This window comes from Sus scrofa, chromosome 11 (assembly GCF_000003025.6).
Source record: "Sus scrofa isolate TJ Tabasco breed Duroc chromosome 11, Sscrofa11.1, whole genome shotgun sequence".
In the NCBI taxonomy this organism is placed as follows: Eukaryota; Metazoa; Chordata; class Mammalia; order Artiodactyla; family Suidae; genus Sus; species Sus scrofa.
Window position 1 is genome coordinate 22,622,554 of NC_010453.5, and position 12,150 is coordinate 22,634,703.

Genomic DNA, 12,150 nt, shown 5'->3' on the forward strand with positions numbered 1-12,150 from the left:
ATTCTAAAATTGTTTTGCTTGTTCCACTTCCTTTACTGTTACATATAAATTTTAGAATCACGTTGTCATTTTCAATAAAAAGTCTTCCTGGAATCTTGGTTGGGATTACGCTGAATCTATGCATTCATTGGAAGGAGAGGGAATTGACCTGTTAACAATATTGACTCTTCAGTTGGTGAACCCAGTATAGCTCAGCACTCGTTTGATTCGTTCTGATTACTTTCTCAATGTTTCATAGTTTTCAGCATACAGATTTTCTACACATTTTGTTATTTATACCTATTTCATGTACTTTTATGAAATGCTAAATGGAACTTTAAAAAATTTCAGCTTTTAGTTGTTCCAGCTAATACATAGAAATACAATTGATTTTTATATATTGAACTTTTATCCTGTCACCTTGATGAATATACCTATTGTTAGTTCTTGTAGTTTTTTGTATTTTTGTACATTCTTTGGGATTTCCTGTATAGCCAGTCATATTATCTGTGAATAAAATAGTTTTTTTTCCTTTCCAATCTGGATGCCCATTCTTTTGTTCATTCTTCCTTTTTCTTCCCTACTTCCCTCTCTCACTCCTTCTTTTTTTTTTTTTTTTTTTTTGGTTGGCTTATTGCCTGCCTATTACTATTACCTCCAGTATGATATTGAAAACCATTGCTGAGGCTATTCTTGCCTTTTTTTCCTAGTCTTAGAGGGGAAGCATTAATTCTTTTCATTATTTTTAATGTAGAAAATCTCCGTGATTCTCTAATTTTACCTATTTATGCCTTTATGTTTAAAGTATTATTTCTTAAAAGGCAGCAATAGTTGTGTCTTTCTTTTTTTTTTAATCCAGTCTGATAATCTCTGCCTTTTAATTAACGTGCCTAATTGAGATATTTACATTTAATGGCATTATTGCTATAATTGCTTTAAATCGATTATCTTGCTATTTTAAAAATGTTGGTTCTTTATTCCTCTTTTCTACTTCTTTGAGATTGCAATTTTTCTAATGATTCTATTTTGTCTCCTTTATTGGCTTATTAGCTGTAACTCTTTGTATTATTATTTTAGTCGTTACTTTGGAGTTTTTAGCGTGCATCTATAACTGGTCATATCTACTTACAAATAATATAAGAACCTTACGGCAGTATCCTTCCCTTCTCTCCTCCTGGCCTGTGTTCTATTTCTGTCACACCTTTTACGTCTGCATATGATAGAGCTCCTCACTGTTACTAACCCAGCCATTGTCATCATTTTTATTAACTCATATGTTGTTATTATTTTTGCTGTAAACAATTATCTTTTAAAAGAGATGCAAATAGTTAAGGGAAATATTTTTTGTATTGAATGACATAGTTCCCATTTCTGATGCTTTTCATTCTTTCGTGTTTATCTAAATTTCATCTGGCATCATTTTCCTTCTGCCTGAAGGACTTAACTTTAAAATTTCTTAAAGAGTGCGGGTCTTTCATTGATTGAGACCTTCCAGCTTTTGGGTGACTGAAAAAGAATTACGTGTTCATTTTTGACAGCTATTTTCACTGGGCATAGACGTCCCAGGTTGACAGGCTTTTCAAAATTTCCTTTCAGCACTTGAAAGATGGTTGCACCATCGTCTCGCAGCCAGAAGTCTGCTCCCTATCTTATCTTTGTTGCTCTGTGTATCATCCAGGTCTTTGCTCTGGTCTCCTTTTAAGGTGATCTCTTTATTGCTGGTTTTAAGCCACTTGATTATGATACATTTTGCTGTGGCTGGCTTTACAGTTCTCTTGCTTGAGGTTTGTTTAGCCTCTTGGATGTGTAGTTGTTTTTTTTTTTTTTTTTAATAAAATTTGGGGGAAATTGCCATTATTGCTTCAAATATTTTTCCTCTCTCCTTGCCTCTTCTCTTCTTTAGGGACTTCACTAAAGATTTATTTGGTTGCTTGAAATGGCTCCACAGTCGAATGATGCTTCTTTTTTTCTCTTGTTCTTTTTTTCAGTGTTGTTGTTGGTTTTTTTTTTTTTTTTTTTTTCTCTCTCTGTGTTTTGTTTTGGATAGTTTCTGCGGCTGATATATCACTAATATTTCTTCTGCCCTGTCTCATCTGCTGTTCATCCCATGCAGGAGATTTTTCTGCTCAAATTGTATTTTTCATCTTCACACCGCTAATCTGTGTTTTCCTTATACCTTCCATACCTCTACTTAATATGCTAAGGTTTACCTCTACCTCTTGAACATCTGAAATCTGGTTACAATAATTATTTTAACGTCTTTATCTACAAATTATGTCATCTTTGTCATAGCTAGGTCATTTTGATTGATTTTCCTCCTCATTATGAGTCATATTTCCCCGCTTGTTTGTGTGCCTGATACTCTTCATTGGATGCCAGATATTGTAAATTATGGGTTGCTAACTGTATTTTATTTAATATTCCTAAGTCTTGTTTGGGGAAAAAAATTAAGTTACTTGGGAAACAGTTTGATCTTTTCAAGGCTGCCTTTTAAACCGCTTTACACAAAACCAAAATGCCCTTCAGTCTAGAACTAACTTTTCCCCACGACTTTGGCAATATTCTTCCAACTCTCCAGTGCCCTCTGTTTACGGGTCTTTTGTTTGTTTGTTTGTTTGTTTGCTTTTAACTCAGGCTGGTGGTAACACCAACTTTTCCCAACCCTGTGTGATTTCTCTAAATTGGTCTGCCTGCTCCTTTGGAGTGGCTCCTCTCCAGCCTCACATGTGCTGCAAAGGACTCAGGTGAAGCCTGGGAGCAGGGGAACCTTCCTGCCGATCCCATTCTCTCTCTTGTACCTTGAAATGGTTGTTGTTGTTAGTTGGTTGGTTGGCTGGGTTTCGTTTCCTTCTTTGGAAATTAAAAAAAAACAAAATGATTAAAGTTGATTTATAATGTTCTGTCAGTTTCTGCTCTACTATATATATATATATATATATATTCTTTTTCTCACATTATCCTCCATCATGTTCCATCACAAGCAATGAGATGTGCTACACAGCACATCTGAAATCTGCTGTGCTACACAGCAGGATCTCATTGCTTGTCCACTCCAAATGCTATAGTTTGCATTACATCAGACCAATACCTCTGCAATGCCATTCTGTGAATAGAAAGAAAAAAAAAAAGCCAATTCCCCTTTTCCAGTCCCCCAGTCTGTTCCTCAGAGGCAGCCCCTTTTAATTTTTTTTGCTTTCTTGTACTTACCCACACATGTTCATGTCACATATTTATATGGTTATTTCTTGCTTTTTCAAGTGTAAGTATTTTATAAGCAAGCAGTAGTAGATTAGGATTTAACCCCTTTAAACCATTCTTACCACACATTTCTCCTTCCCACCACCTTCCCAATAAAGTTACCTTTTTTTTTTAAATGGTCGCACCCTCAGCCTATGGAAGTTCCCGGGGCCAGGAATTGAATCTAAGCCACAGCTGCAACAGTGCCAGATCCTTTAACCCACTTCGCTGGGCCGGAGATCAAACCCTTGCCTCTGCAACAACCTGAGCCATGGCAGCCGGATTCTTAACCCGCAGTGCCACAGCGGGAACTCCTAAAGTTACCTTTTGTAAAGTTAAAAACCCTGGAAGTTTTTAAGAATGAATATAGTCATGTAGATTTTATTTACAAGCATACTTTTTTTTTTTTTTTTTTCTTGTAAAACTGTCTTTGAATTTATCTAGTTGCTCCATTAGGTCTGTCCCGTACCTGGCTGCAGTCCCCCTGCCTCTGCAAATGCTCGGATGTATTAGATCATCTTTCTGTTTATTATTATTATTATTCCCAGAGGCTCCCTTTGCACACGTTACACACCACTGACTGCTTAGGCTTGCTGAGCACTTGTCATCCCCGGATTTCCTTCCCCATCATCCTGTTAGTTCCCTTCCTTTCCAGCATTCGAGTTCCTGGTTTGTGTTTCCTATGCCTCTTTGTTTTCCCTCTCTTTTCAAATATTCAGTATTTCTTGATTTTATAAAAATTTTATTTTAGGAATTCCTGTTGTAGTGCTGCAGAAACAAACCCGACTGGTATCCAGGAGGACGCAGGTTAGATCCCTGGTTTCACTCAGTGGGTTAAGGATCCAGTGTTGCTGTGAGCTGTGGTGTAGGTCGCAAATGCAGCTCAGATCCTACATTGCTGTGGCGGCGGTGTAGGCTGGCAGCTGCAGCTCGGACTCTATTCCTAGCCTGGGAACCTCCATATGCTGTAGGTGTGGCCTCAAAAAGCAAACACACACACACACATTTTTTTTTTTATTGTGGAAAGAACGTGTAACTTGAGACCCACCCTCTTAACAAAGTTTTACGTGTCCAGCGCTGTTGCCTTGAAGCACCAGCAGATGTGTAGAACTTACTCACCTTGCTTTAAACCCCTTTTCTTTTCTTTCTTTTTTTTTTTTTGGTCTTTTCTAGGGCCGCACCTGCAGCATATGAAGATTCCCAGGCTAGGGGTCTAATCGGAGCTGTAGCTGCCAGCCTACACCACAGCCACAGCAACTCAGAATCCGAGCTGAGTCTGCGACCTACACCACAGCTCACAGCAACCCGGGATCTTTAACCCACTGAGCAAGGCCAGGGATCAAACTCACAACCTCGTGGTTCCTAGTCGGATTCATTAACCACTGAGCCACGACGGGAACTCCTAAACCCCTTTTCTTGCTTTGCAGTTCCATTCGGGTGTTTAAAATGTCCGAAAATATGTTTTCATTCTCCATTTATACTTAAATGACTTGGCCAAGTGAAAACCCTTTTTCTCTTCGAATTTTATAGCCATTTACTCCATTGTTTTGTGGCAGCTAACCATGAAACCATTCTCATACTAGTTCCCCATGTTTTTACCCTGTTTTTTTGTTTGGAAGCTTTCAGGATTATCTCTGTCCCGAATAGTAACGATCTTTAGTTTTGTGATGATGTGCTTTGTTCAGGGCCCTTTTCCTTGATTGTGGTAGCTGTTTGATCTAGAGTCTTGTACCCTTCAGTTCTGAAAAATTTCTACAATGATTTCTTTGCTAATTTCCTTCCCTCTGTTCTCTGTTTTTCAGAGTTCATTGTGTTTTGATGTTGGGCCTCCAAGATTGATCCTTTTAGTCCCTTGTGTCTTTCAACTCCATCTGTTTTTCTTTTGTTCGACTTTTGGAAGGTTTTCTCAATTTTGTCTTCCAACTTTTCTCTGGAAATCAAGGAAATTTAAAATATGGTTGCATTTTCCTGTTTTGATTTCTTGAACATTGTTTCCGGTTCAGATAGTATGTGGGACCCAAACACTGAAACATTATTCGTTGTTTATCTGCAAGTCAGCCCTAACTGGGAGTCCAGTAGTTTCATTAGCTAAACTTGGTAACTTTACGCTCAGCATCTAGCGAGAGAATAAACTAGGAAAGGGGAGGTGACACGTAGGCCCTAGACAGTGGTGATTGATTGGGTCAGGCGTGGGGTGGTGTCCTTTAGCCTCTTCCCTGGCAGTCACTTTAGATTTGCCAGGAGTTTGGACAGAGGAAGAAAGCGGTTATGCTGTTTGAGTGCTGGATCCCCAGCTGTAGCTACATTGGCCAAGTTAGATCAAGTTTGGAACTAGAGCACATGTGACTGAATTAGCATCCCGTGCTACCAGTATGCAGAAGTGACTAAGTTGGAATGCAGGTAAAAAGTCTTTCAGGGCAAAAACAACAGAAAAACAAAATCAGCAGCAAAGACCATCCCAATGGCAAAGGTCCAGGCTCTTTCCTGTGCCCCAGATCCTTCACTGGAGGGAGACTTCCTGATCCCTGCCCAGTGCCTGAAGGTGACCAGTATCACCTGGGTCCTTAGGGATCCCCCTGGAGGCATGGGGGTGTCTGTCCTGGCCTATCAGCTGGTCCTGCTTAAGCTCTGGGCACTAGACTCAAAGGTGTGCTGTTTGGCAAACAAAAGCACCTCTTGTAATGCCTAGGAAGTAATTTTAGTTGCCTGGGCTCCAGGCATTTCAGATCCATGAGTTTTCTGACATGGAGCTTTCCTCCAATCACTTTTTTTTTTTTGAAATTACGTCTTTTCAGTTTTTTTATAAAAATCTGAACCCAGCGCATTATGTGAAAGACAGGAAAAGAAATGGACCTCTCATCATATTTTTGGTTGTGTATCTTTTAGCCCACTAAATTCTCCAGAGATTGTGCACAAATGTTTGTGGATATGTGCACAAAGATATTTTTTGCAAGTCTGTCTAAGATTGCAAAGTATCGATGGTGACCAAAATGTCCCACTGTAGAGAGTTGGGTGAAACAGACTAGGGTTCAGATATTGGCTCCTATAGCTTCATACTTGGCTGATCAGTTGGAATGAATGAAATGAAAATATAATCAACTTGTTTCTTTCTGTTTGCTTTCAAGAACATCATGAATAAATAAAATTCAGTTAATGTAGTAATCTTAAACTTTCAGTGGGAATTTAAAATTCCTGTCTTTTTATGACCGTAGAGTTTTGGTTTTTTAAGCTCTTTTTACACCCAGGATGATGCTTTAATAACTTTTCCTGTCCAGTTGTCATTCCACTTAAATATGTCAATGAGTTAATCCCATAGTTTTAGTGATAACTGTAACTTTCAAAATATACAAACTATCATGTAGTAAATAATAACTGTGCCTACCATTCATAGACAGGGATGGCATTTCTGCCTCCCAAATTATGATTTTTGAGCTACCGTTTCCTTTTACTTAAAAATAGGTGCCTTTCTCATAAATTTTTATCATATGAGATCATATAAATATTTATTTAAATAGTTAAGTTATAAATATGCCAACACATATTTCAATATCATTTGAATATTATTTATTATTCAAAAAAGCAAAAACAAATGTGGAGAACAATATGAACCTTACAATGGAAAAAGAATGGTACTGCTTTGATTTTTCTAGCTCCAAAGGGCATTGCCCTTTCATCAGGTACCAGATTTGGTTCCTAACCACTTTGGACAATTTCTAAAACCAAGTACACTCTGCCAACACTGGGTCAACTTAAAAGAATGTCCATGAAGCTCCAATGGCAACCAAAGTTTCCTAAATTAAAGGATGCTGCTTGAGGGAAAATGCTTGTTTCGGAGAGAAAAAAACTCCATGTGTGTGACTGTGTGTATGCATGTGTGTGTGTAAACTGAATATGCACATAGGTATGTTCTGTGGTGAAATTTTTTCTTGGAATTGTGATGATACAACTTGCTTACAGATTAGTATTTGTAGTTTTCTTGGTTTCTGTTTTTATAGGATTTTGCCATTAGAGGGCAGTATTGTAGAAGTTTAAATGTACCTTAAATGTATTGAATTGCAAACTTTATAATTTGTAATAATCAAGTGCATTTAAGGCTTTAGACATATCAAATTATAACCTCAGTGTGATACATCCTTTCAAATATTTTAAATTAATAGAAGAAATTACGTAAGGGGTTAAGCTATTTTACACCCAGGTCTCTGATTTTGGTTTGGAAAAGGGAATTAAATTCTTTGATCAGTGTAGCCATAAAGGTGACATACATACTTTACAGTTTTCAGTTCCTCTAAAAAGACTGAGTCTTGTAGGAATTGCATTTAACGTCCAAAAACTCGCCTTAGGGACTTAACTGAAAATAGATCTATGTAGGCAGGATTCAACCTGTGGATTGATTTTTTTTTTTTTTTTCTAGCTAAAAATGGAAGAAGGAGATGCAATTTTAAGGTTTATGGCTCTAGGGACATTTTGGAAAGGTCTGCCTGATTTTATCTGGTGGATTGCTTTTGGTCTCAATTTATATATGCCTAGCAAAGACTATGTAGTGGTTTCTTGTTTTATTCCTAAATAACTGATAATTTCACGGGAAGGTAGACTCTCTCAAAAAGGAGATGTTATGTTTTTTTTTTTTCCTCTAAAATTCACTGGCTTAAAAAAAAGTATTATTACAGTATGGTTTTTACCTTATAAATAAAACGTCTATAAAATCCTATTACTGCTGTCTGTAAGAACCAGATAATTGAAATCGAGACACTCAGGCTCCTGCAAGTCTTTAGTGGTGGGACTGGGCATGCCCAGTTACTCAGACAGTTCTGGTTGCAAATAAGCAGCTTTTCCCGTTCGACTGCCACCGGTACAGGCAGCTCCAGGAACGGGGGTCTGATTCCCTTAAACGTAAGCACGTGCGGGGCCCCAGTCGTCTTTTTCAGGGCCCTTTGGCATTTTCTACCGTAGCACTGCTCCATCTTTCCTTGATCGTGGAGGCCTTAGCTGCCCTGTATCCCGGCCCCTCTGAGAGCCGCCAGCCCACCGGAGGAGCGGATCTGAGGCTGGGGGCGGGGTGGGGGTGGGGAGGAAGGCGGGGAAGCGGGAGGAGGGCGGGGAAGGGAGAAGGGGGCGGTTCCAACAGCGTGCTGTCCAATCGGCGCGGCTCTTCCCTGCATATATTTTGCACGGAGACTGGGAGTCCTAGTCTAGAGCCTAGTGGAGCCCGGCTGCCGACCTGGGAGCCTTCTCCGCACAGCAGTTGGATCTGCATCTTCCCGGAATCGCCAAGCCCCAGAAGCCGGGTTTCTTTCAATTAGGGTTGCTGTTTTCTGTTTCTCCCTGAGCCGCATAAAGCTAGAAGATTTTTATCTAGCTCAAACAAGGCCTCTAGAATTCCCTCTTTTTTAATTTTTTTCCTGCGAGGGTGTTTTTTGGCTGCAATTGCATGAAATCCCAATGGTGTAGACCAGTGGCGATGGATCTAGGAGTTTACCAACTGAGACATTTTTCAATTTCTTTCTTGTCATCCTTGCTCGGGACTGAAAACGCCTCTGTGAGACTTGACAATAGGTAAATGTCGGATGGGATAGTTTCTTTAAATTTACTCGTGAGCTACTTGTAATAATGCAGGTGAAAAATAGCCAGGCGAATTCCTTTGTCCATTGCTGAGAGACTACGGTGACATGGCTGTTGCTTTTTGAAATGTTCCGAATAGCCTTCTTTTTACAGGTCTGGCCAGAGAACAGGCTTTTATCACATTATGTAATTGAGCCTTTGTGGCTCACTAAAATAGGGAAATGTCTGGATATTCGTTAGGAAGAGAGCGGCTGGTGTTTTCTGGAGGGTGATCATAGCATTAGAGAATATTCAAAAAAAATATGCTAGTACCATCACAGAATTGGGAAATCCTTTTTGTCTTGGGTGTTCAAGATAAATTCCATTTATCGATTTTTTTTCCCTTTTTTCAGCTCTTCTGGTGCAAGTGTGGTAGCTATTGACAACAAAATCGAGCAAGCTATGGTATGTACTGATTAAAAATCATTTGTACTAAATGTGGGCACAGTACAAAAAGCGAGGTATCTTGGGATGGAACGAGTGCACCCCTAGTTAAGATGATGATTGCTCTCCATACATTTATAGAAATGCCGGCACTGTCTCCATTCTGCCAGCGTGAAGCCACATACCCTGGCTGTTTAGGAGGGAGAAAGGGGCCCTCAGGGTATTCAATATTCTTCCCTGGCCCGATTTCACGCAACTGCCGGGGTTTCGGCAGTGGTGTCCCTTTTTGCCGGGGAATTGCTAGGGAAGCGCTGGCCCGGCGTGCCCTTCGGTCGCGGGCACATCTCTGGCGATGCGGCTCTACTAGGAATCCTAAGATTTACCGGGGCACCGGGAAAGCGGGGAGGGCCCCAGAAGTGGGGATCTCAGGAAAGGACCTCCCAGACCGGGTACAAACGGATCCCCAGTGGTGGAGGCGACTGCACAATGAAGAAGAACCGGAGAAAAGTTTCATCTTCCCAGCCTGCGCCTGCATTTCTCCTATTTTTTATTTCCGCCTTGGCCGTTCTTTGTTATTGGAGCAGCGCCTGTGGCTCTTCTCACGGGATTCTCTGCCCACTGTTGCTAGGCAAACTCCGAACCTTTAATTCGGAGCTATAAATAACTCGAGCGCCCATTGGCTGCGACGGCTGCCCAGGTTTCTGTGATGTCAGCTTAATCACGAAAAAGAGGGGGAACGTGGGGGTGGAGGGAGGAAAATGCGGCAACACGCTCGGTAGAAACTGGCTGCAGCCGGTGCTGAGGGAGGCGGTCCAGCGGGCGGAGGGAGGGACTTGGGGGCGGGGAACCGGCTACCGTTGCTCCGGGGCTGGACGTCCCTGGGCCCGGCCCCTGCGCAGAGCCCTCGAGCCCGGAGGCGCATTTTGCCATCGCAAGTAGGAAACCTGACCCCAGGCATCACTGGCTGCACCGAAAGCAGAGACTTTAAAAAAGCGCGATCCCTTATACGTTAAACATAAGTACTGCACAGTTGGGGTTGTGGTCCGTAGATTTCCCCCTAGAGCCTGTTAAATGCACTCCAAAGGGAAGATACGTAAATAGATACGTACATGGTTCGGGAGAGCCATGCAAAATCCTGCTTTAGCAAGTCAGTGTCCAGAGAAACAGTAAATCCGTAAGTTAAACCTTTTTGTCTCTGTCTCCTTTGCAGGATCTGGTGAAAAGCCATTTGATGTATGCAGTTAGAGAGGAAGTGGAGGTCCTCAAAGAGCAAATCAAAGAACTAATAGAGAAAAATTCCCAGCTGGAGCAGGAAAACAATCTGCTGAAGACACTGGCCAGTCCGGAGCAGCTTGCCCAGTTCCAGGCCCAGCTGCAGACTGGCTCCCCGCCGGCCACCACACAGCCCCAGGGGACCACACAGCCCCCGGCCCAGCCAGCGTCCCAGGGCTCAGGACCGACCGCGTAGCCTCCTAGGCCCCCCCGCAGAACTGGCTGCTGCTGTCTGAACCGACTGACCGACCGACCGGAGAGGATGTGCTGGGGGAGGGGGGGGTCCGCCTCCACCACGGTCACCCATTTCAATGCTCAGCTGCGAAAGAGACGTGAGACTGACATATGCCATTATCTCTTTTTTCCAGTATTAAACCCTCATGTGCTTTTGGCTTGAAGAAGTTTCTTAGTTGGGCGACTTAAAGGTTAACCAGAGAATTAGCATGGATGTACTGGGACCTCATGCAGCGGGGCAGATCCGTGAGAAATGGTTTCATTCATGCTGAGGAGCTGTGTGCCTTTCCGCCCCTCCCCTGCTCCGCACCCCCACCTCCACCCCCACCCCTACCCCTACCCCCACCTCCGAGAGGTCGTCGTGCTTGCTCCTGGCGTGCTGCACGCAGTCCCCAAGCCGTGGAGCGCCACTGGACTCTCCTCTCGCTCCTCCCCCACGAGGAACCGGAAAGGGGGGTGAAAGTCAAGACCGAAGCTTCATCTCACCTCGGAGGAGGGGAAACGTAGGTCATTGTACACGTTGAGGACTGTCACCAAAATCCATAAAAAAACGAAACAAAAACCCAAGAGTACTGTGCCTCTTCCCAAAGCAAGGGATGACGCGGGACTATTCCAGAGTGACTGAAGGGTGACAGGTAGCTGGCACCTCGGCTATCAACGTGAAGGTGGTTTTGCTCATTGTATATTTGTGTATGTAGTGTAACTATTTTGTACAATAGAGGACTGTAACTACTATTTAGCTTGTACAGACTGAGATTTAGATGTTTCATTGGCCGTCTGAAGAGGTGTGGCTTGTCTTTTATATAGAGATCTACATTACAAAATACTCCGTGAAGAAAAACACACCAAACGAAAGAGATTTTAAGAATTTGGCACAGTTAGTCCCTTTGTGTAATCTGAACTCTTCTAGCTGCTGAATATCTTGAAGTCAGTTCCTGTTCACTGAAGTCTTTCTGATTGAGCTGGTTGAATACTTTGAAAAATGATGCGTTCTAGCTGTTGAAATGGATTTCCCAATAGGGGTTCCTGCATATTACCTGTATAGTAGCTCTATGCATATGTTTCTGTGCATGCTCTCTACCCAGTTGTAAGGTGTCACTGTATTTAACTGTTGCACTTGTCAACTTTCAATAAAGCATATAAAATGTTGATAACCAAGTGTTTCAATGGTACAGTGTTAACACAATTGCAGGTCACTTCCACCATTATTTCCAAGTAAAGTGCAAACAGTTTGGCTAGTGAAATCCTGAACAGGGGGGTGGGGGGTGGTTTGACTGGAGAAGTAAAAGGGATTAGATCTTGCGTTCTTTCAGCCAGTAAGGCAAGAGTCGTAGTGAAGGAGGCAAGAGCTTAGATCTGCAGACGGATGGCCTGGACAAGTGGGCTTCTCCCCTCAGGGCTGATGGTGGGATATTGAGAGAGATCATCTCTAAGTTCCCCTGTGGC

The 12,150-nt window shown here is 42.0% G+C and overlaps 1 protein-coding gene across 3 annotated transcripts in view; it reads left to right on the plus strand.

The window, feature by feature from the left end:
- TSC22D1 (TSC22 domain family member 1) overlaps positions 1–11,858 on the plus strand; it is a 115,620-nt gene extending 103,762 nt beyond the window's left edge. The window contains exons 1-3 of one of the 3 annotated variants that reach the window (XM_003482894.4): positions 8,356–8,769; positions 9,168–9,219; positions 10,409–11,858. In XM_003482894.4, the coding sequence (XP_003482942.1) occupies positions 8,645–8,769; positions 9,168–9,219; positions 10,409–10,666 (435 nt within the window). In that variant the 5' untranslated portion in view covers positions 8,356–8,644 and the 3' untranslated portion in view covers positions 10,667–11,858. Of the gene's footprint in view, positions 1–8,355; positions 8,770–9,167; positions 9,220–10,408 lie in introns of those variants that run through there. The other 2 variants (XM_021065612.1, XM_021065613.1) reach the window with 2 other exon arrangements.